The sequence below is a fragment of the Oncorhynchus gorbuscha genome, unplaced genomic scaffold (genome assembly GCF_021184085.1).
Source record: "Oncorhynchus gorbuscha isolate QuinsamMale2020 ecotype Even-year unplaced genomic scaffold, OgorEven_v1.0 Un_scaffold_998, whole genome shotgun sequence".
NCBI lineage: Eukaryota > Metazoa > Chordata > Actinopteri > Salmoniformes > Salmonidae > Oncorhynchus > Oncorhynchus gorbuscha.
The window spans coordinates 125,090-150,512 of record NW_025745915.1 but is presented as its reverse complement, the minus strand read 5'-3'; the positions used below and the strand labels follow the sequence as shown (position 1 = coordinate 150,512).

The 25,423-nt window shown below is 46.9% G+C and overlaps 1 protein-coding gene across 1 annotated transcript in view; it reads left to right on the top strand.

Annotated features, from left to right (window-relative positions):
• The window catches only part of LOC124020934 (Golgi apparatus protein 1-like), a 68,034-nt gene that overhangs the window by 2,726 nt on the left and 39,885 nt on the right, over positions 1–25,423 (top strand). Inside the window, exons 2-8 of the mRNA XM_046336244.1 lie at positions 6,344–6,373; positions 10,332–10,418; positions 14,466–14,681; positions 16,565–16,768; positions 17,724–17,795; positions 21,255–21,441; positions 25,134–25,351. Coding sequence (XP_046192200.1) covers positions 6,344–6,373; positions 10,332–10,418; positions 14,466–14,681; positions 16,565–16,768; positions 17,724–17,795; positions 21,255–21,441; positions 25,134–25,351 — 1,014 coding nt within the window. The remainder of the gene's footprint in view (positions 1–6,343; positions 6,374–10,331; positions 10,419–14,465; positions 14,682–16,564; positions 16,769–17,723; positions 17,796–21,254; positions 21,442–25,133; positions 25,352–25,423) is intronic.

Below are 25,423 nucleotides of genomic sequence, written 5' to 3'. Positions count from 1 at the left end.
AATATCATCCTGTAAATATCATCCTGTTGTAAATATCACCCTGTTGTGCTGTAAATATCACACTGTTGTGCTGTAAATATCACCCTGTTGTGCTATAAATATCATCCTGTAGTGTTGTAAATATCACCCTGTTGTGCTATAAATATCATCCTGCTGTAAATATCACCCTGTTGTGCTGTAAATATCACCCTGTTATGCTGTAAATATCATCCTGCTGTAAATATCACCCTGTTGTGCTGTAAATATCACCCTGTTGTGCTGTAAATATCACCCTGTTGTGCTGTAAATATCACCCTGTTGTGCTGTAAATATCACCCTGTTGTGCTGTAAATTTCATCCTGTAGTAAATATCACCCTGTTGTGCTGTAAATATCATCCTGTAGTAAATATCACCCTGTAAATATCTTCCTGTTGTAAATATCACCCTGTTGTGCTGTAAATATCACCCTGTTGTGCTGTAAATATCACCCTGTTATGCTGTAAATATCATCCTGCTGTAAATATCACCCTGTTGTGCTGTAAATATCATCCTGTTGTGCTGTAAATTTCATCCTGTTGTAAATATCACCCTGTAAATGTCTTCCTGTTGTGTTGTAAATATCACCCTGTTGTGCTGTAAATATCATCCTGTAAATATCACCTGTTGTGCTGTAAATATCATCCTGTTGTGCTGTAAATATCACCCTGTTGTAAATATCACCCTGTTGTAAATAAATATCATCCTGTAAATATTCCTGTAAATATCATTGTTGTGCTGTAAATATCACACTGTTGTGCTGTAAATATCACCCTGTTGTGCTATAAATATCATCCTGTAGTGTTGTAAATATCACCCTGTTGTGCTATAAATATCATCCTGTTATGCTGTAAATATCACCCTGTTGTGCTGTAAATATCACACTGTTATGCTGTAAATATCATCCTGCTGTAAATATCACCCTGTTGTGCTGTAAATATCACCCTGTTGTGCTGTAAATATCACCCTGTTGTGCTGTAAATATCACCCTGTTGTGCTGTAAATATCACCCTGTTGTGCTGTAAATTTCATCCTGTAGTAAATATCACCCTGTTGTGCTGTAAATATCATCCTGTAGTAAATATCACCCTGTAAATATCTTCCTGTTGTAAATATCACCCTGTTGTGCTGTAAATATCACCCTGTTGTGCTGTAAATATCACCCTGTTATGCTGTAAATATCATCCTGCTGTAAATATCACCCTGTTGTGCTGTAAATATCATCCTGTTGTGCTGTAAATTTCATCCTGTTGTAAATATCACCCTGTAAATGTCTTCCTGTTGTGTTGTAAATATCACCCTGTTGTGCTGTAAATATCATCCTGTAAATATCATCCTGTTGTGCTGTAAATTTCATCCTGTTGTAAATATCTAACACAAATGTCAGCCTGTTGTGTTGTAAATATCACCCTGTTGTGCTGTAAATATCACCCTGTAAATATCACCCTGTTGTGCTGTAAATATCACCCTGTTATGCTGTAAATATCATCCTGCTGTAAATATCACCCTGTTGTGCTGTAAATATCATCCTGTTGTGCTGTAAATTTCATCCTGTTGTAAATATCACCCTGTAAATGTCTTCCTGTTGTGTTGTAAATATCACCCTGTTGTGTTGTAAATATCATCCTGTTGTAATAATATTATTATTATTATTATTTATTATTATTATTACAACACGATGATATTTACAACACAACAGTGTGATATTATTATGATTATTATTTATTATTATCACACTGTTGTGTTGTAAATATCACACTGTTGTGCTGTAAATATCACACTGTTGTGCTGTAAATATCACACTGTTGTGCTGTAAATATCACACTGTTGTGCTGTAAATATCACACTGTTGTGCTGTAAATATCACACTGTTGTGCTGTAAATATCACACTGTTGTGCTGTAAATATCACACTGTTGTGCTGTAAATATCATCCTGTTGTGCTGTAAATATCATCCTGTTGTGCTGTAAATATCACACTGTTGTAAATATCACCCTGTTGTGCTTATGAAGACAGTCTGTCTAGACTGTACCTAACACGTCAGTTATGTATAGTACAACTTCAGCAGTTTTACCGGAACTAGAATTGCATTTCTGTCTGTCTACCACACTGACATGTACAGCTCTCTGGGTGAGGTTCTGTCTAACACACTGACATGTACAGCTCTCTGGGTGAGGTTCTGTCTAACACACTGACATGTACAGCTCTCTGGGTGAGGTTCTGTCTGTCTAACACACTGACATGTACAGCTCTCTGGGTGAGGTTCTCTGTCTAACACACTGACATGTACAGCTCTCTGGGTGAGGTTCTGTCTAACACACTGACATGTACAGCTCTCTGGGTGAGGTTCTGTCTAACACACTGACATGTACAGCTCTCTGGGTGAGGTTCTGTCTGTCTAACACACTGACATGTACAGCTCTCTGGGTGAGGTTCTGTCTAACACACTGACATGTACAGCTCTCTGGGTGAGGTTCTGTCTAACACACTGACATGTACAGCTCTCTGGGTGAGGTTCTGTCTAACACACTGACATGTACAGCTCTCTGGGTGAGGTTCTGTCTAACACACTGACATGTACAGCTCTCTGGGTGAGGTTCTGTCTAACACACTGACATGTACAGCTCTCTGGGTGAGGTTCTGTCTAACACACTGACATGTACAGCTCTCTGGGTGAGGTTCTGTCTGTCTAACACACTGACATGTACAGCTCTCTGGGTGAGGTTCTGTCTAACACACTGACATGTACAGCTCTCTGGGTGAGGTTCTGTCTAACACACTGACATGTACAGCTCTGGGTGAGGTTCTGTCTAACACACTGACATGTACAGCTCTCTGGGTGAGGTTCTGTCTGTCTACCACACTGACATGTACAGCTCTCTGGGTGAGGTTCTGTCTGTCTAACACACTGACATGTACAGCTCTCTGGGTGAGGTTCTGTCTAACACACTGACATGTACAGCTCTCTGGGTGAGGTTATGTCTGTCTACCACACTGACATGTACAGCTCTCTGGGTGAGGTTCTGTCTGTCTAACACACTGACATGTACAGCTCTCTGGGTGAGGTTCTGTCTAACACACTGACATGTACAGCTCTCTGGGTGAGGTTCTGTCTAACACACTGACATGTACAGCTCTCTGGGTGAGGTTCTGTCTAACACACTGACATGTACAGCTCTCTGGGTGAGGTTCTGTCTGTCTACACTGACATGTACAGCTCTCTGGGTGAGGTTCTGTCTAACACACTGACATGTACAGCTCTCTGGGTGAGGTTCTGTCTAACACACTGACATGTACAGCTCTCTGGGTGAGGTTCTGTCTAACACACTGACATGTACAGCTCTCTGGGTGAGGTTCTGTCTAACACACTGACATGTACAGCTCTCTGGGTGAGGTTCTGTCTAACACACTGACATGTACAGCTCTCTGGGTGAGGTTCTGTCTGTCTAACACACTGACATGTACAGCTCTCTGGGTGAGGTTCTGTCTGTCTAACACACTGACATGTACAGCTCTCTGGGTGAGGTTCTGTCTGTCTAACACACTGACATGTACAGCTCTCTGGGTGAGGTTCTGTCTGTCTAACACACTGACATGTACAGCTCTCTGGGTGAGGTTCTGTCTGTCTAACACACTGACATGTACAGCTCTCTGGGTGAGGTTCTGTCTAACACACTGACATGTACAGCTCTCTGGGTGAGGTTCTGTCTAACACACTGACATGTACAGCTCTCTGGGTGAGGTTCTGTCTAACACACTGACATGTACAGCTCTCTGGGTGAGGTTCTGTCTAACACACTGACATGTACAGCTCTCTGGGTGAGGTTCTGTCTACCACACTGACATGTACAGCTCTCTGGGTGAGGTTCTGTCTACCACACTGACATGTACAGCTCTCTGGGTGAGGTTCTGTCTAACACACTGACATGTACAGCTCTCTGGGTGAGGTTCTGTCTAACACACTGACATGTACAGCTCTCTGGGTGAGGTTCTGTCTAACACACTGACATGTAAAGCTCTCTGGGTGAGGTTCTGTCTAACACACTGACATGTACAGCTCTCTGGGTGAGGTTCTGTCTAACACACTGACATGTACAGCTCTCTGGGTGAGGTTCTGTCTAACACACTGACATGTACAGCTCTCTGGGTGAGGTTCTGTCTGTCTAACACACTGACATGTACAGCTCTCTGGGTGAGGTTCTGTCTGTCTAACACACTGACATGTACAGCTCTCTGGGTGAGGTTCTGTCTGTCTAACACACTGACATGTACAGCTCTCTGGGTGAGGTTCTGTCTGTCTAACACACTGACATGTACAGCTCTCTAGGTGAGGTTCTGTCTAACACACTGACATGTACAGCTCTCTGGGTGAGGTTCTGTCTAACACACTGACATGTACAGCTCTCTGGGTGAGGTTCTGTCTAACACACTGACATGTACAGCTCTCTGGGTGAGGTTCTGTCTGTCTAACACACTGACATGTACAGCTCTCTGGGTGAGGTTCTGTCTGTCTAACACACTGACATGTACAGCTCTCTGGGTGAGGTTCTGTCTGTCTAACACACTGACATGTACAGCTCTCTGGGTGAGGTTCTGTCTAACACACTGACATGTACAGCTCTGTGGGTGAGGTTCTGTCTAACACACTGACATGTACAGCTCTCTGGGTGAGGTTCTGTCTGTCTAACACACTGACATGTACAGCTCTCTGGGTGAGGGTCTGTCTAACACACTGACATGTACAGCTCTCTGGGTGAGGTTCTGTCTGTCTAACACACTGACATGTACAGCTCTCTGGGTGAGGTTCTGTCTAACACATTGACATGTACAGCTCTCTGGGTGAGGTTCTGTCTAACACACTGACATGTACAGCTCTCTGGGTGAGGTTCTGTCTAACACACTGACATGTACAGCTCTCTGGGTGAGGTTCTGTCTAACACACTGACATGTACAGCTCTCTGGGTGAGGTTCTGTCTGTCGAACTACACTGTGGGACAGACACCAACCCTAACTAATGGTTCCTCTGTAGGACAGACACCAGCCCTAACTAATGGTCCCTCTGTAGGACAGACACCAGCCCTAACTAATGGTTCCTCTGTAGGACAGACACCAGCCCTAACTAATGGTTCCTCTGTAGGACAGACACCAGCCCTAACTAATGGTTCCTCTGTAGGACAGACACCAGCCCTAACTAATGGTTCCTCTGTAAGACAGACACCAGCCCTAACTAATGGTTCCTCTGTAGGACAGACACCAGCCCTAACTAATGGTTCCTCTGTAGGACAGACACCAGCCCTAAATAATGGTTCCTCTGTAGGACAGACACCAGCCCTAACTAATGGGTCCTCTGTAGGACAGACACCAGCCCTAAATAATGGTTCCTCTGTAGGACAGACACCAGCCCTAACTAATGGGTCCTCTGTAGGACAGACACCAGCCCTAACTAATGGGTCCTCTGTAGGACAGACACCAGCCCTAACTAATGGGTCCTCTGTAGGACAGACACCAGCCCTAACTAATGGTTCCTCTGGGTCCTCTGTAGGACAGACACCAGCCCTAACTAATGGTTCCTCTGGTTCCTCTGTAGGACAGACACCAGCCCTAACTAATGGGTCCTCTGTAGGACAGACACCAGCCCTAACTAATGGTTCCTCTGGTTCCTCTGTAGGACAGACACCAGCCCTAACTAATGGTTCCTCTGGTTCCTCTGTAGGACAGACACCAGCCCTAACTAATGGGTCCTCTGGTTCCTCTGTAGGACAGACACCAGCCCTAACTAATGGTTCCTCTGTAGGACAGACACCAGCCCTAACTAATGGGTCCTCTGGTTCCTCTGTAGGAGACACCAGCCCTAACTAATGGGTCCTCTGTAGGACAGACACCAGCCCTAACTAATGGGTCCTCTGTAGGACAGACACCAGCCCTAACTAATGGGTCCTCTGTAGGACAGACACCAGCCCTAACTAATGGTTCCTCTGTAGGACAGACACCAGCCCTAACTAATGGTTCCTCTGTAGGACAGACACCAGCCCTAACTAATGGTTCCTCTGTAGGACAGACACCAGCCCTAACTAATGGTTCCTCTGTAGGACAGACACCAGCCCTAACTAATGGTTCCTCTGGTTCCTCTGTAGGACAGACACCAGCCCTAACTAATGGAGGTTCTCATATATTTATAACCGCCAGCTCAGTAACACTAAGAGGCCTTCAATAAAAACCTGTCGGGGGTGAAGTAGTGGAGGTGTGTGTGTGCTCTCATCTTCTGTAAAGACTGAGTAAAAAGCGTCTTGATCTTCGAGTCTAATACCGGTGTTTCTCTCTTTCCAGGAAACCGAGATTGCTGTCGACTGCAACCATGTAAGTGCTCCTCTCTCTCTGTCCTTCCTCGCCCTCTCTCTCTCCTTCCTCGCCCCCTCTCTCTCCTTCCTCGCCCCCTCTCTCTCTCTCTCTCTCTCTCTCTCTCTCTCTCTCCCCTCTCTCTCTCTCGCCCCCTCTCTCTCTCTCTCGCCCCCTCTCTCTCTCTCCTTCCTCGCCCTCTCTCTCTCTCTCTCTCTCCTCATCTTGACACAGTTTCCCCTCCGGAGGTGACGGCATTTTCACATGGCAGGAGAAGACCTCACCTCCGGAAGTGTAGTTCAGTCAATGTGGAGATCGTATGATTTGAAAAGAGGCAAAGCTCTTCCAAGTTGTGGCTTCGAGATGTTAATAGGATCACTACAGTTCGTTGTGGCTGCTAGATGTTAATAGGATCACTACAGTTCGTTGTGGTTGTTAATAGGATCACTACAGTTCGTTGTGGCTGCTAGATGTTAATAGGATCACTACAGTTCGTTGTGGTTGTTAATAGGATCACTACAGTTCGTTGTGGTTGTTAATAGGATCACTACAGTTCGTTGTGGTTGTTAATAGGATCACTACAGTTCGTTGTGGTTGTTAATAGGATCACTACAGTTCGTTGTGGTTGTTAATAGGATCACTACAGTTCGTTGTGGTTGTTAATAGGATCACTACAGTTCATTGTGGTTGTTAATAGGATCACTACAGTTCATTGTGGTTGTTAATAGGATCACTACAGTTCGTTGTGGTTGTTAATAGGATCACTACAGTTCGTTGTGGCTGCTAGATGTTAATAGGATCACTACAGTTCGTTGTGGTTGTTAATAGGATCACTACAGTTCGTTGTGGTTGTTAATAGGATCACTACAGTTCATTGTGGTTGTTAATAGGATCACTACAGTTCGTTGTGGTTGCTAGATGTTAATAGGATCACTACAGTTCGTTGTGGTTGTTAATAGGATCACTACAGTTCATTGTGGTTGTTAATAGGATCACTACAGTTCATTGTGGCTGCTAGATGTTAATAGGATCACTACAGTTCGTTGTGGTTGTTAATAGGATCACTACAGTTCGTTGTGGTTGTTAATAGGATCACTACAGTTCGTTGTGGTTGTTAATAGGATCACTACAGTTCGTTGTGGTTGTTAATAGGATCACTACAGTTCGTTGTGGCTGCTAGATGTTAATAGGATCACTACAGTTCGTTGTGGTTGTTAATAGGATCACTACAGTTCGTTGTGGTTGTTAATAGGATCACTACAGTTCGTTGTGGTTGTTAATAGGATCACTACAGTTCGTTGTGGCTGCTAGATGTTAATAGGATCACTACAGTTCGTTGTGGTTGTTAATAGGATCACTACAGTTCGTTGTGGTTGTTAATAGGATCACTACAGTTCGTTGTGGCTGCTAGATGTTAATAGGATCACTACAGTTCGTTGTGGTTGTTAATAGGATCACTACAGTTCGTTGTGGTTGTTAATAGGATCACTACAGTTCGTTGTGGCTGTTCTGGATGCTGTTTAATAGGATCACTACAGTTCGTTGTGGTTGTTAATAGGATCACTACAGTTCGTTGTGGTTGTTAATAGGATCACTACAGTTCGTTGTGGTTGTTAATAGGATCACTACAGTTCGTTGTGGTTGTTAATAGGATCACTACAGTTCATTGTGGTTGTTAATAGGATCACTACAGTTCGTTGTGGTTGTTAATAGGATCACTACAGTTCGTTGTGGTTGTTAATAGGATCACTACAGTTCGTTGTGTCTGCTAGATGTTAATAGGATCACTACAGTTCGTTGTGGTTGTTAATAGGATCACTACAGTTCGTTGTGTCTGCTAGATGTTAATAGGATCACTACAGTTCGTTGTGTCTGCTAGATGTTAATAGGATCACTACAGTTCGTTGTGGCTGCTAGATGTTAATAGGATCACTACAGTTCGTTGTGGTTGTTAATAGGATCACTACAGTTCATTGTGGCTGCTAGATGTTAATAGGATCACTACAGTTCGTTGTGGTCGTTCAGGAACTATTCAGACCCCTTGACTTTCTCCACATTTTGTTACGTTAGACTTATGGATTAAGTAGTCGTCCGTCCGCCCCCTCATCCCCCCTCATCAATCTACACACAATACCCCATAATGACATCACAATACCCCATAATGACATCACAATACCCCATAATGACATCACAATACCCCATAATGACATCACAATACCCCATAATGACAAAGAAAAAAACAGATTTTTAGAAGTTTGTGCAAATGTATAGAAGTTGTTGAAGCACCGTTAGCTGTCTTTTAACCTCGACTCAGTTTGTTTTTTATTTCTAATTCAGATGCAAACGTTTCTAAAAACCTGTTGTCACTTTATTATGGCGTATTGTGTGTAGATTGATGAGCAACACGTTTCATTGAATCTATTTTAGACTAACATAACAGAAGGGGTGTTTTGGGTCTGGAGATGCGGGGGTGTTTTGGGTCTGGAGATGCGGGGTGTTTTGGGTCTGGAGATGCGGGGGTGTTTTGGGTCTGGAGATGCGGGGGTGTTTTGGGTCTGGAGATGCGGGGGTGTTTTGGGTCTGGAGACGCGGGGGTGTTTTGGGTCTGGAGACGCGGGGGTGTTTTGGGTCTGGAGATTATTATTATTTTTAATTTTTACCTTTATTTAACCAGGCAAGTCAGTTAAGAACATATTCTTATTTTCAATGACGGCCTGGGAACAGTGGGTTTAACTGCCTGTTCAGGGGCAGAACGACAGACCTTGTCAGCTCAGGGGTTTGAACTCGCAACCTTCCGGTTACTCACAACCTTCCGGTTACTAGTCCAACGCTCTAACCACTAGGCTACGCTGCCGCCCCACTAGGCTATACCCCCCCCCCCCCCCCCCCGTGTCATGGTAGGGATAGCAGACGGCTAGTGACTCTTTCACCCCCCCCCGTGTCATGGTAGGGAAAGCAGATGGCTAGTGACTCTTTCACCCCCACCCCCTGTCTCATTGTAGGGATAGCAGATGGCTAGTGACTCTTTCACCCCCTCCCCCCGTCTCATGGTAGGGATAGCAGACGGCTAGTGACTCTTTCACCCCCTCCCCCCGTCTCATGGTAGGGATAGCAGACGGCTAGTGACTCTTTCACCCCCTCCCCCCGTCTCATGGTAGGGATAGCAGACGACTAGTGACTCTTTCACCCCCCCCCCCCCCCCGTCTTTCTCTGTCTGTGTCTGTCTGTGTGTCTCATGGTCTGTCTGTGTGTCTCATGGTCTCTCTCTGTCTGTGTCTGTCTGTGTGTCTCATGGTCTCTGTCTGTCTGTGTCTGTCTGTGTGTCTCATGGTCTCTCTCTGTCTGTGTCTGTCTGTGTGTCTCATGGTCTCTCTCTGTCTGTGTCTGTCTGTGTGTCTCATGGTCTCTCTCTGTCTGTGTGTGTCTCATGGTCTCTCTCTGTCTGTGTGTGTCTCATGGTCTCTCTGTCTGTCTGTGTGTCTCATGGTCTCTGTCTGTCTGTCTGTGTGTCTCATGGTCTCTCTCTGTCTGTGTCTGTCTGTGTGTCTCATGGTCTCTGTCTGTGTCTGTCTGTGTGTCTCATGGTCTCTGTCTGTGTCTGTCTGTGTGTCTCATGGTCTCTGTCTGTGTCTGTCTGTGTGTCTCATGGTCTCTGTGTGTGTCTGTCTGTGTGTCTCATGGTCTGTCTCTGTGTGTCTCATGGTCTCTGTCTGTCTGTCTGTCTGTGTGTCTCATGGTCTCTGTCTGTCTGTCTGTCTGTGTGTCTCATGGTCTCTGTCTGTCTGTCTGTGTGTCTCATGGTCTCTGTGTGTCTCATGGTCTCTCTCTGTCTCTGTGTGTCTCATGGTCTCTCTCTGTCTCTGTGTGTCTCATGGTCTCTCTCTGTCTCTGTGTGTCTCATGGTCTCTCTCTGTCTGTGTCTCATGGTCTCTGTCTGTCTGTCTGTGTGTCTCATGGTCTCTCTCCTTCTTCCCTCCAGTTGCTATGGAACTACAAGCTGAACCTGACAATGGATCCCAAGTTTGAGTCTGTCGCCATGGAGATCTGCAAGAGTACTATCACTGAGGTTCGACACACACACACACACACACACACACACACACACACACACACACACACACACACACACACACACACACACACACACACACACACACACACCGTAGGGACTGTGGCCATGGAGATCTGCAAGTACTATCACTGAGGTTAGTCTCACACACTCACACACACACACACACACACACACACACACTCTCACACACACTGTAGGGACTGTCCATGGAGATCTGCAAGAGTACTATCACTGAGGTTAGTCACACACACACCTAGGGACTGTGGCCATGGAGATCTGCAAGAGTACTATCACTGAGGTTAGTCACACACACACACACACACACACACACACACCGTAGGGACTGTGGCCATGGAGATCTGCAGGAGTACTATCACTGAGGTTAGTCACACACACACACACCGTAGGGACTGTGGCCATGGAGATCTGCAAGAGTACTATCACTGAGGTTACTCTCTCACACACACACACACACACACACACACACACACACACACACACACACACACACACACACACACACACACACCGTAGGGACTGTGGCCATGGAGATCTGCAAGAGTACTATCACTGAGGTTAGTCACACACACACACACACACACACACACACACACACACACACACACACACACACACACACACACACACACCGTAGGGACTGTGGCCATGGAGATCTGCAGGAGTACTATCACTGAGGTTAGTCACACACACACACACCGTAGGGACTGTGGCCATGGAGATCTGCAAGAGTACTATCACTGAGGTTACTCTCTCTCACACACACACACACACACACACACACACACCGTAGGGACTGTGGCCATGGAGATCTGCAAGAGTACTATCACTGAGGTTAGTCACACACACACACACACACACACACACACACACACACACACACGTAGGGACTGTGGCCATGGAGATCTGCAGGAGTACTATCACTGAGGTTAGTCACACACACACACACCGTAGGGACTGTGGCCATGGAGATCTGCAAGAGTACTATCACTGAGGTTACTCTCTCTCACACACACACACACACACACACACACACACACACACACACCGTAGGGACTGTGGCCATGGAGATCTGCAAGAGTACTATCACTGAGGTTAGTCACACACACACACACCGTAGGGACTGTGGCCATGGAGATCTGCAGGAGTACTATCACTGAGGTTAGTCACACACACACCGTAGGGACTGTGGGCACTAAATGTCACCTGTAGGGACTGTGGGCACTACCTGTCACCTGTAGGGACTGTGGGCACTACCTGTCACCTGTAGGGACTGTGGGCACTACCTGTCACCTGTAGGGACTGTGGGCACCACCTGTCCCCTGTAGGGCCACAGGCTCTGCATCCCCAGTGGCCCTAGTAAGGAGACAGTGGGTTTTCCATCACAATGAGTCTGTATGGACCGGCTCTTACTGTTACTGCCAGGGGCCTTCAATCCCCCCACATTGTTAAAGAGACGGTTACTACCAGGGGCATTCAATCCCCCCACATTATTAAAGAGACGGTTACTACCAGGGGCCTTCAATCCCCCCACATTATTAAAGAGACGGTTACTGCCAGGGGTCTTCTAGCCAGGCCATCTAGCCAGGTCACCTAGCCATCTACACAGCCTTTCCTTCTCAGCCAGGCCACCTAGCCAGGTCATCTAACCAGGTCATCTTCTCAGCCAGGCCCCCTAGCCAGGCCACCTAGCCAGGCCACCTACTCAGCCTTTCCTTCTCAGCCAGTCCACCGAGCCAGGCCACCGAGCCAGGCCACCGAGCCAGGCCACCTAGCCAGGCCATCTACTCAGGCCATCTACTCAGCCTTTACTTCTCAGCCAGGTCACCTAGCCAGGTCACCTAGCCAGGTCACCTACTCAGCCAGGTCACCTACTCAGCCAGGTCACCTACTCAGCCAGGCCATCTACTCAGCCAGGCCATCTACTCAGCCAGGCCATCTACTCAGCCAGGCCATCTACTCAGCCAGGCCATCTACTCAGCCAGGCCATCTACTCAGCCAGGCCATCTACTCAGCCAGGCCATCTACTCAGCCAGGCCATCTACTCAGCCAGGCCATCTACTCAGCCAGGCCATCTACTCAGCCAGGCCATCTACTCAGCCAGGCCATCTACTCAGCCAGGCCATCTACTCAGCCAGGCCATCTACTCAGCCAGGCCATCTCATCTAGCCAGGTCATCTCATCTAGCCAGGTCATCTCATCTAGCCAGGTCATCTCATCTAGCCAGGCCATCCCATCTAGCCAAGCCAGGCCATCCCATCTAGCCAAGCCAGGCCATCCCATCTAGCCAGGCCAGGCCATCCCATCTAGCCAGGCCAGGCCATCCCATCTAGCCAGGCCAGGCCATCCCATCTAGCCAGGCCAGGCCATCCCATCTAGCCAGGCCAGGCCATCCCATCTAGCCAGGCCAGGCCATCCCATCTAGCCAGGCCAGGCCATCCCATCTAGCCAGGCCAGGCCATCCCATCTAGCCAGGCCAGGCCATCCCATCTAGCCAGGCCAGGCCATCCCATCTAGCCAGGCCAGGCCATCCCATCTAGCCAGGCCAGGCCATCCCATCTAGCCAGGCCAGGCCATCCCAGCCAGGCCAGGCCATCCCATCTAGCCAGGCCAGGCCATCCCATCCCAGGCCCATCCCATCTAGCCAGGCCAGGCCATCCCATCTAGCCAGGCCAGGCCATCCCATCTAGCCAGGCCAGGCCATCCCATCTAGCCAGGCCAGGCCATCCCATCTAGCCAGGCCAGGCCATCCCATCTAGCCAGGCCAGGCCATCCCATCTAGCCAGGCCAGGCCATCCCCATCTAGCCAGGCCAGGGCCATCCCCATCTAGCCAGGCCAGGCAACCCATCTAGCCAGGTCAACCCATCTAGCCAGGTCATCCCATCTAGCCAGGTCATCCCCATCTAGCCAGGTCATCCCATCTAGCCAGGTCCAGGTCATCCCATCTAGCCAGGTCATCTAGCCAGGTCATCCCATCTAGCCAGGTCATCTAGCCAGGTCATCCCATCTAGCCAGGTCATCTAGCCAGGTCATCTCATCTAGCCAGGTCATCTAGCCAGGTCATCTAGCCAGGTCATCTAGCCAGGTCATCCCATCTAGCCAGGTCATCTAGCCAGGTCATCCCATCTAGCCAGGTCATCTAGCCAGGTCATCCCATCTAGCCAGGTCATCTAGCCAGGTCATCCCATCTAGCCAGGTCATCTAGTCAGGTCATCCCATCTAGCCAGGTCATCTAGTCAGGTCATCCCATCTAGCCAGGTCATCTAGTCAGGTCATCCCATCTAGCCAGGTCATCTACTCAGCTTTTCCTTCTCTTCTACTGGATGTTTTCAAAGGACAGGTTGTCATAGAGACGATAGAACTTCATCCAATCATTTAAAACACATCTTGTTACAGGTTTAACTCCTCTAAAACCTATCCTACTGTTCAATCCTATTAACAACGTCTGTTTAACTTCACCTTAGTGGTGTGTGTTGTATTCTAAGGAGTGTGTATTTCACCTCTGTCGCCCCCCCAGATTAAGGAGTGTGTATTTCACCTCTGCCCCCCTCAGATTAAGGAGTGTGTATTTCACCTCTGCCCCCTCAGATTAAGGAGTGTGTATTTCACCTCTGCCCCCTCAGATTAAGGAGTGTGTATTTCACCTCTGCCTCCCCCAGATTAAGGAGTGTGTATTTCACCTCTGCCTCCCCCCTCAGATTAAGGAGTGTGTATTTCACCTCTGCCCCCCCCCTCAGATTAAGGAGTGTGTATTTCACCTCTGCCCCCCTCAGATTAAGGAGTGTGTATTTCACCTCCCCCCTCAGATTAAGGAGTGTGTATTTTACCCCCCCCTCAGATTAAGGAGTGTGTATTTTACCTCTGCCCCCCCCCCTCAGATTAAGGAGTGTGTATTTCACCTCTGCCCCCCTCAGATTAAGGAGTGTGTATTTCACCTCTGCCCCCCTCAGATTAAGGAGTGTGTATTTCACCTCTGCCCCCCAGATTAAGGAGTGTGTATTTCACCCTGCCCCCCCCCTCAGATTAAGGAGTGTTCGGAGGAGGAGCGTGGTAAGGGTTACCTGGTGTCCTGCCTGGTGGATCACCGTGGTAACATCACAGAGTACCAGTGTCACCAGTACATCACCAAGATGACCTCTATCGTCTTCTCAGACTACAGACTCATCTGTGGCTTCATGGACAAGTGTAGAGAGGACATCAACACGCTACGCTGTGGAAGCATCAACATTGGAGAGAAGGTGAGATGGGAGGGTGTGTTGTAGTGATACTCACAGGGAGGAAGGCTGAGGCACCGTTATCTCTCTGAGTTGTCTAGTGACTGGTCTCTGTTCTCCAGGTTACTGAGGACAGTGACTGGTCTCTGTTCTCCGGGTTACTGAGGACAGTGACTGGTCTCTGTTCTCCGGGTTACTGAGGACAGTGACTGGTCTCTGTTCTCCGGGTTACTGAGGACAGTGGCTGGTCTCTGTTCTCCGGGTTACTGAGGACAGTGGCTGGTCTCTGTTGTTCTCCGGGTTACTGAGGACAGTGACTGGTCTCTGTTGTTCTCCGGGTTACTGAGGACAGTGACTGGTCTCTGTTGTTCTCCGGGTTACTGAGGACAGTGACTGGTCTCTGTTGTTCTCCGGGTTACTGAGGACAGTGACTGGTCTCTGTTGTGCTCCGGGTTACTGAGGACAGTGACTGGTCTCTGTTGTGCTCCGGGTTACTGAGGACAGTGACTGGTCTCTGTTGTGCTCCGGGTTACTGAGGACAGTGACTGGTCTCTGTTGTGCTCCGGGTTACTGAGGACAGTGACTGGTCTCTGTTGTGCTCCGGGTTACTGAGGACAGTGACTGGTCTCTGTTGTGCTCCGGGTTACTGAGGACAGTGACTGGTCTCTGTTGTGCTCCGGGTTACTGAGGACAGTGACTGGTCTCTGTTGTGCTCCGGGTTACTGAGGACAGTGACTGGTCTCTGTTGTGCTCCGGGTTACTGAGGACAGTGACTGGTCTCTGTTGTGCTCCGGGTTACTGAGGACAGTGACTGGTCTCTGTTGTGCTCCGGGTTACTGAGGACAGTGACTGGTCTCTGTTGTTCTCCGGGTTACTGAGGACAGTGACTGGTCTGTACTGAAGGATTTATCGTGTGGGAGGACAATGCAGATCAATACAGGTTGGATTACCGATGGGGTTTGTTGTTCACTGATTGGCCCTTTTTTAATAGATATGGGACTTTATCAAGGTGGGACGTTGGCCCTTTAATAGATATGGGACTTTATCAAGGTGGGACGTTGGCCCTTTAATAGATATGGGACTTTATCGAGGTGGGACTTTGTTTTTTGAATTATTTGTGGATCTGTGTAATCTGAGGGAAATATGTGTCTCTGGTATGGTCATACATTTGAGTGCAGCTCAGTTTCCATCTCATTTTGTGGGTAGTGTGCACATAGCCTGTCTTCTCTAACCAGTGGGTAGTGTTGCACATAGCCTGTCTTCTCTTGAGAGCCTCTCTTACAGAAAACGTATTGAGATAAACTTTTGTTATTGACCAAATGCTTATTTTCCACCATAATTTGCAAATAAATTCATTAAAAATCCTACAATGTGATTTTCTGGATATTTTTCTAATTTTGTCTGTCATAGTTGAAGTGTACCTATGATGAAAATTACAGGCCTCTCATCTTTTTAAGTGGGAGAACTTGCACAATTGGTGGCTGACTAAATACTTTTTGCCCCACTGTATATGAAGTTGATGCAAAGAGTCAATATTTGCAGTGTTGACCCTTCTTTTTCAAGACCTCTGCAATCTGCCCTGACATGCTGTCAATTAACTTCTGGGCCACATCCTGACTGATGGCAGCCCATTCTTTCCTAATCAATGCTTGGAGTTTGTCAGAATTTGTATCGAAGATCTAGGTGCTGCTCTAGGTCCTCCTTGATTGGTGACAGAAGCACCAGATCATCAACAAACAGTAGACATTAGACTTCAGATTGTAGTAGGGTGAGGCCTGGTGCTGTTACTGAGTTTAAGTATAACCAATTGGAACACTTTCTCTGCTCCTCTCTCCCTCTGCTCCCACCCTCACTCTGACCCCTCCCCTCCCTCCCCCTTACCTCACTACCCCCCCCCCCACCCCCAGGACATCCATTCACAGGGTGAGGTCATAGCGTGTCTGGAGAAAGCCTTAGTCCGAGAGGCGGAGCAACAGGACCAGGCTCATCCAATCAGAGAGGAGTGTAAGAAGAGCATCATGCGCGTAGCGGAGCTGTCGTCAGACGACTTCCACCTGGACAGATTCCTGTACTTCTCCTGCCGAGAGGACCGAGAACGCTTCTGTGAAAACGTACGCTGCTCATCTTGCCTTACATAACGGTCTCCCAAATGACAATTACCTGATGCAGGTTACTGAGGACAGTGACTGGTCTCTGTTGCTCGGGTTACTGAGGACGTTGACTGGTCTCTGTTCTTCGGTTACTGAGGACGTTGACTGGTCTCTGTTCTTTAGGTTACTGAGGACGTTGACTGGTCTCTGTTCTTTAGGTTACTGAGGACGTTGACTGGTCTCTGTTCTTCGGTTACTGAGGACAGTGACTGGTCTCTGTTGTTCGGGTTACTGAGGACAGTGACTGGTTGCTGTTCTTCTTCAAGTTACTGAGGACAGTGACTGGTCTCTGTTGTCCGGGTTACTGAGGACAGTGACTGGTCTCTGTGCTCTGGGTTACTGAGGACATTGACTGGTCTCTGTTGTTCGGGTTACTGAGGACAGTGACTGGTCTCTGTTCTTCTTCAGGTTACTATGGACAGTGACTGGTCTCTTTTCTTCGGGTTACTATGGACAGTGACTGGTCTCTTTTCTTCGGGTTACTATGGACAGTGACTGGTCTCTGTTGTTCGGGTTACTGAGGACAGTGACTGGTCTCTGTTGTTCGGGTTACTGAGGACAGTGACTGGTCTCTGTTCTTCGGGTTACTGAGGACGTTGACTGGTCTCTGTTCTTCGGGTTACTGAGGACAGTGACTGGTCTCTGTTGCTCGGGTTACTGAGGACAGTGACTGGTCTCTGTTGCTCGGGTTACTGAGGACAGTGACTGGTCTCTGTTGCTCGGGTTACTGAGGACAGTGACTGGTCTCTGTTCTTCTTCGGGTTACTGAGGACAGTGACTGGTCTCTGTTCTTCTTCGGGTTACTGAGGACAGTGACTGGTCTCTGTTCTTCTTCGGGTTACTGAGGACAGTGACTGGTCTCTGTTCTCCGGGTTACTGAGGATGTTGACCGGCCTCTGTTTCTCTGTTCTTCCAGACCCAAGCAGGAGAGGGCAAGGTCTACAAGTGTCTCTTCAGCCACAAGTTTGAGGAGGCCATGTCTGAGAAGGTATGGAGAAAACCACTGATGGAGACGTGCAGACGATTTATATCAACATGTATATTTTTTATTATATACACTACATACAAACATATTGCATTTCTAGTAGAGGTCGACCGATTTTATGATTTTTCAACGCCGATACCGATTATTGGAGGATCAAAAAAGGCCGATGCCGATTATTGGAGGATCCAAAAAAGCCGATACCGATTATTGGGGGATCCAAAAAAAGCCGATACCGATTAATCGGCCGAACTTGTATTTATTTTATTTACAACAATAATAATAATAATAATAATATATGCCATTTAGCAGACGCTTTTATCCAAAGACTTACAGTCATGTGTGCATACATTCTACGTATGGGTGGTCCCGGGAATCGAACCCACTACCCTGGCGTTACAAGCGCCATGCTCTACCAACTGAGCTACAGAACACTTATTTTAACTACATATAATACATCAATAAAAATATATTTGGCATCAAATAATGAAACATGTTCAATGTGGTTTAAATAATGCAAAAACAAAGTGTTGGAGAAGAAAGTAAAAGTGCAATATGTGCCATGTAAGAAAGCTAACGTTTAAGTTCCTTGCTCAGAACATGAGAACATATGAAAGCTGGTGGTTCCTTTTAACATGAGTCTTCAATATTCCCAGGTAAGAGGTTTTAGGTTGTAATTATTATAGGAATTATAGGACTCTCTATACCATTTGTATTTCATATATCTTTGACTATTGGATGTTCTTATAGGCACTTTAGTATTGCCAGTGTAACAGTATAGCTTCCATCCCTCTCCTCGCTCCTACCCGGGCTCGAACCAGGAACACATCGACAACAGCCACCCTCGAAACAGCGTTACCCATCGCTCCACAAAAGCCGAGGGGAATAACTACTCTAAGTCTCAGAGCGAGTGACGTTTGAAACGCTATTAGCACGCACCCCGCTAACTCGCTAGCCATTTCACATCGGTTACACCAGCCATTAGGCTGATAGGCTTGAAGTCATAAACAGCGCTGTGCTTGCGAAGAGCTGCTGGCAAAACGCATGAAAGTGCTGTTTGAATGAATGCTTAAGAGTCTGCTGCTGCCTACCATCGCTCAGTCAGACTGCTCTATCAAATCATAGACTTAATTATAACATAATAACACACAGAAATATGAGCCTTAGGTCATTAATATGGTCGAATCAGGAGACTATCATTTCGAAAAAAACTAAACGTTTATTCTTTCAGTGAAATACGGAACCATTCGGTATTTTATCTAATGGATGGCATCCATAAGTCTAAATATTGCTGTTATATTGTACAACCTTCAATGTTATGTCATAATTACGTAAAATTCTGGCAAATTAGTTCGCAACGAGCCAGGCAGCCCAAACTGTTGCATATACCCTGACTCTGCGTGCAATTAACGCAAGAGAAGTGACACAATTTCACCTGGTTAATATTGCCTGCTAACCTGGATTTCTTTTAGCTACATATGCAGGTTTAAAAATATATACTTCTGTGTATTGATTTTAAGAAAGGCATTGGGGTGTTTATGGTTGGGTACAGTCTTCCAACGATTGTGCTTTTTTTTTCCGCAAATGCGCTTTTGTTAAATCATCCCCCAGCGTTTCATCGATTATATGCAACGCAGGACACGCTAGATAACTACACATAGTTGATGACATTACTAGGTTAACTAGTGATTATGATTGTTTTTCATAAGTTAAGTTTAATGCTAGCTAGCAAATTACCTTGGCTTCTACTGCATTCACATAACAGGCAGGCTCCTTGTGGAGTGCAATGAGAGGCAGGTGGTTAGAGCGTTGGACTAGTTAACTGTAAAGTTGAATCCCAGAGCTGACAAGGTAAAAATCTGTCGTTCTGCCCCTGAACAAGGCAGTTAACCCACTGTTCCCCTGAACAAGGCAGTTAACCCACTGTTCCCCTGAACAAGGCAGTTAACCCACTGTTCCCCTGAACAAGGCAGTTTAACCCACTGTTCCCCTGAACAAGGCAGTTAACCCACTGTTCCCCTGAACAAGGCAGTTAACCCACTGTTCCCCTGAACAAGGCAGTTAACCCACTGTTCCCCTGAACAAGGCAGTTAACCCACTGTTCCCCTGAACAAGGCAGTTAACCCACTGTTCCCCTGAACAAGGCAGTTAACCCACTGTTCCCCTGAACAAGGCAGTTAACCCACTGTTCCCTGAACAAGGCAGTTAACCCACTGTTCCCCTGAACAAGGCAGTTAACCCACTGTTCCCCTGAACAAGGCAGTTAACCCACTGTTCCCCTGAACAAGGCAGTTAACCCACTGTTCCCCTGAACAAGGCAGTTAACCCACTGTTCCCCTGAACAAGGCAGTTAACCCACTGTTCCTAGGCATTCATTGAAAATAAGAATTTGTTCTTAACTGACTTGCCTGGTTAAATAAAGATGTAAAAATATATATATAATACCGATTTCCGATTTATGAAATTGGCACTAATTAATCGGCCATTCCGATTTAATCGGTTGACCTCTAATTTCTAGTCCAAAATATTCCGGCACAGTCACTGCGTAGACAAACCCACAGTACTGTGTTAGGCTGGGAGAGAGGGAGATTTGTGGTCAGGACTGAGAATAAGAATGAAGCTACATGCTGTCAACAGCTTTGATGAAGCTTTTAGTGGTTGGATGTTGAACTACAGGCTTTATTAAAGTGTCATTAAAGGGGCGGCCAACAGTGGTTGGGTGTTGAACTACAGGCTTTATTAAAGGGTCATTAAAGGGGCGGCCAACAGTGGTTGGGTGTTGAACTAAAGGCTTTATTAAAGGGGCGGCCAACAGTGGTTGGGTGTTGAACTACAGGCTTTGTAAGTCTTTATTAAAGGGTCATTAAAGGGGCGGCCAACAGTGGTTGGGTGTTGAACTAAAGGCTTTATTAAAGGGGCGGCCAACAGTGGTTGGGTGTTGAACTACAGGCTTTATTAAAGGGTCATTAAAGGGGCGGCCAACAGTGGTTGGGTGTTGAACTAAAGGCTTTATTAAAGGGGCGGCCAACAGTGGTTGGGTGTTGAACTACAGGCTTTATTAAAGGGTCATTAAAGGGGCGGCCAACAGTGGTTGGGTGTTGAACTACAGGCTTTATTAAAGGGTCATTAAAGGGGCGGCCATCAGTGGTTGGGTGTTGAACTAAAGGCTTTATTAAAGGGGCGGCCAACAGTGGTTGGGTGTTGAACTACAGGCTTTATTAAAGGCTTTATTAAAGGGGCGGCCAACAGTGGTTGGGTGTTGAACTACAGGCTTTATTAAAGGGTCATTAAAGGGGCGGCCAACAGTGGTTGGGTGTTGAACTTAAGGCTTTATTAAAGGGCGGCCAACTGAGCTAACCCTAGCTCCTATGCCATATTTGGACGTGTGTAAAAGCTCTCTTTTCATGTGACAATGACTAAAACTTCTGTCTCCCCTCCCTCCCTCCCTCCCCTCCCCTCCCTCAGTGTCGAGAGGCCCTGACCACGCGTCAGAAGCTGATAACCCAGGACTACAAGGTTAGCTACTCTCTGACCAAGGCCTGCAGGGCTGACCTCAGGAAGCACCGCTGTAACCTGGACACCAACATGCCCCGCGCTAGAGAGGCACGACTATCATATCTGCTGCTATGCCTGGAGTCTGCTGTACACAGGGGTGGGTGGAGGAGAGAGCGTGTGTGTGTACATGTGTATGAGGGGTGATAAATGCCATACATTAACTGTTGAATGTGTGTACATGTGTATGAGGGGTGATAAATGCCATTAACTGTTGAATGTGTATACATGTGTATGAGGGGTGATAAATGCCATACATTAACTGTTGAATGTGTGTACATGTGTATGAGGGGTGATAAATGCCATACATTAACTGTTGAATGTGTATACATGTGTATGAGGGGTGATAAATGCCATACATTAACTGTTGAATGTGTGTACATGTGTATGAGGGGTGATAAATGCCATACATTAACTGTTGAATGTGTGTACATGTGTATGAGGGGTGATAAATGCCATACATTAACTGTTGAATGTGTGTACATGTGTATGAGGGGTGATAAATGCCATACATTAACTGTTGAATATGTGTATGAGGGGTGATAAATGCCATACATTAACTGTTGAATATGTGTATGAGGGGTGATAAATGCCATACATTCAATGGTTAATGTTTGAGGGTTGATACTTGAAGGTGTGACTTGAACGTGTGTATTTAAGAATATATATTTTTATTGTTTGTGTAACGATACGAAGTGTCTGATTTAATTCAGTTCCTAACAGCTGCGTTAATGGAATTCACTCCACAATATAATAGCCAATGTATTAACAGGACCCCTGGGGGTTATAATGCCTGTATAGAAAACACACGAACCACAACTTTTTCAGTTAGTACATTTCAGGTCTGCTGAGCTCAAATGTGAACGTTGTGAAAATGTTTTACTGTGAACACTGAGGCTCCTGCTACAGTGAACACTGCTGTTTAACACCGAGGCTGTGTTTTACTGTGAACAGACTGTACCCAGGCTGTACCTGCTGTTTAAGTTAGTTTTACTGTGAACACCGAGGCTGTACCTGCTTTAAGTTACAGGTTTACTGTGAACACTGAGGCTGTACCCACTAAGTTACAGTTTTACTGTGAACACTGAGGCGGTACCTGCTTTAAGTTACAGTTTTACTGTGAACACTGAGGCTCTACCTGCTTTAAGTTACAGGTTTACTGTGAACACTGAGGCTGTACCTGCTGTAAGTTCTAGTTTTACTGTGAACACTGAGGCTGTACCTGCTTTAAGTTACAGGTTTACTGTGAACACTGAGGCGGTACCTGCTTTAAGTTACAGTTTTACTGTGAACACTGAGGCTGGAGCCGCTTTAAGTTACTGTTTTAACATTAGCCAAGTAGGCTACTGTGGCTATTTGATCATAATCTAGGCCTACCAGAGTGGCCTACCATCAAAAACAATGGAGAAAATGCATCCCATAACACTTTAACATGGAAATAGCTGTTCGATCATTCAGCCGACAGTTGCAGCCGATACAGGGAGTTTAGTGTAGGCCTACATTCCATGAGACATGCAGGGTTTGACCTGTTTATCCACTTGTCCTTCAGACAAGGTGACTGTTTGATGCAAGAAACCACTTCACAAAATAAAACGCACTATTATTCATGGTTGAATGGTCCAAATAATAACACATTTACACATTTAAGTTAAAAAAAAAATATATATATATATATATATATATATAAAAAATCATGTTCATTTATGGCGTTTATCACCCCTCATTTACAGAGCATTTGAAAAGTATTCAGACACCTTGACTCCTTCTGTATTTTGTTACATTACAGACTTATTCAAAAATAAATTATGATTTTTAACCCAATACAGGTTTTTAGACATTCAGACCCTTTACTCAGTACTTTGTTGAAGCACCTTTGGCAGCGATTACAGCCTCCAGTCTTCTTGGGTATGACGCTACAAGCTTGGTACACCTGTATCTGGGGAGTTTCTCCCATTCTTCTTTGCAGATCCTCTCAAGCTCTGTCAGGTTGGATGGGGAGCGTCGCTGCACATTCAGAGACTAGTCTTGAAGCCACTCCTGAGTTTTCTTGGCTGTGTGCTTAGGGTTGTTGTGCTGTTGGAAGGTGAACCTCCGCCCCAGTCTGAGGACCTGAGCGCTTTGGAGCAGGTTTTCATCAAGGATCCTGACTAGTCTCCGAGTCCCTGCCACTGAAAAACATCCCCACAGCATGATACTGCCACCACCATGTTTTACTCTTGGCAGTCAGGCCAAATATTTCAATCTTGGTTTCATCAGAGCAGAGGATCTTGTTTCTCATGGTCTGAAAGCCCTTTAGGTCCCTTTTGGCAAACTCCAAGCGAGCTGTCATGTGCCTTCCGTCTGGCCACTCTACTGTAAAGGTCTGATTGGTGGAGTGCTGCAGAGATGGTTGTCCTTCTAGAAGATTCTCCCATCTCCACAGAGGAACTCTGGAGCTCTGTCAGAGCGACCATCAGTTGCTTGGTCACCTCCCTGACCAAGGCCCTTCTCCCCGATTACTCATTTTGGCTGGGCGGCCAGCTCTAGGAAGAGTCTGGGTGGTTCCAAACTTCTTCCATTTAAGAATGATGGAGGCCACTGTGTCCTTGGGAACCTTCAATGCTGCAGAAATGTTTTGGTACCCTTCCCATGATCTGTGCCTCGACACAATCCTGTCCCAGAGCTCTAGGGACAATTCCTTCGACCTCAAGGCTTGGATTTTGCTCTGACATGCACTGTCAACTGAAGTGGTGTTGGAGGGCCAGTAGGAGGCACTCTTTCCTCTGGTCTAAAAAAATATCCCAATGCCCCAGGACACTGCCCTGTGTAGGGTGCAGTCTTTCGGATGGGACGTTAAAACGGGTGTCCTGACTCTGAGGTCATTAAAGATCCCATGGCACTTATCGTAAGAGTAGGGGTGTTAACCCCGGTGTCCTGGCTAAATTCCCAATCTGGCCCTCAAACCATCATGGTCACCTAATAATCCCCAGTTTACAATTGGCTCATTCATCCCCCTCCTCTCCCCTGTAACTATTCCCCAGGTCGTTGCTACAAATGAGAACGTGTTCTCAGTCAACTTACTTGGTAAAATAACGGATAAATAAACAATTTAAAAAACTGTGGGACCTCATATAGACAGGTGTGTGTCTTTCTAAATCATGTCCAATCAATTGAATTTACCACAGGTGGACTCCAATAAAGTTGTAGAAACAGCTCAAGGATGATCAATTTCAAGTCTCAGAGCAAAGAGTCTGAATACCTATGTAAATAAGACATTTCTGTTTTTTAATTTCTAAAAATCTGTTTTCGGTGTGTCATTATGGGGTATTGTGGGTAGATTGATGGGGAACATAAAATGTGGAAAACGTGAAGGAGTCTGAATACTTTCTGAATGTCTCTCTAACCAGGTCGTACTCCTCCCAGGTCGTACTCCTCCCAGGTCGTACTCCTCCCAGGTCTCCCCAGGATGCTGGTCTGAATGCCTCTCAACCCTATCCCCTCCTCTCTCCCCAGGTCTCCCCAGGATGCTGGTCTGAATGCCTCTCAACCCTATCCCCTCCTCTCTCCCCAGGTCTCCCCAGGATGCTGGTCTGAATGCCTCTCAACCCTATCCCCTCCTCTCTCCCCAGGTCTCCCCAGGTCTCCCCAGGATGCTGGTCTGAATGCCTCTCTAACCTATCCCCTCCTCTCTCCCCAGGTCTCCCCAGGATGCTGGTCTGAATGCCTCTCAACCCTATCCCCTCCTGTCTCCCCAGGTCTCCCCAGGATGCTGGTCTGAATGCCTCTCTAACCTATCCCCTCCTCTCTCCCCAGGTCGTACAGTGTCTGAGGACTGCCAGGGGGAGATGTTGGAGTACCGTAGGATGCTGATAGAGGATTTCTCTCTGAGTCCAGAAATAGTGCTCCACTGTAGAGGGGAGATCGAGACCCACTGCTCCGGACTCCACAGGAAAGGACGTACCCTCCACTGTCTGATGAGGGTGGGCCGGGGGGACAAGGGAAGCACAGGGGACGGACTCTGTCAGAGCGCGGTGAGACGATGCACGCTGGCGACACAGCGCACACTGGCGACACAGCGCACACTGGCGACACAGCGCACGCTG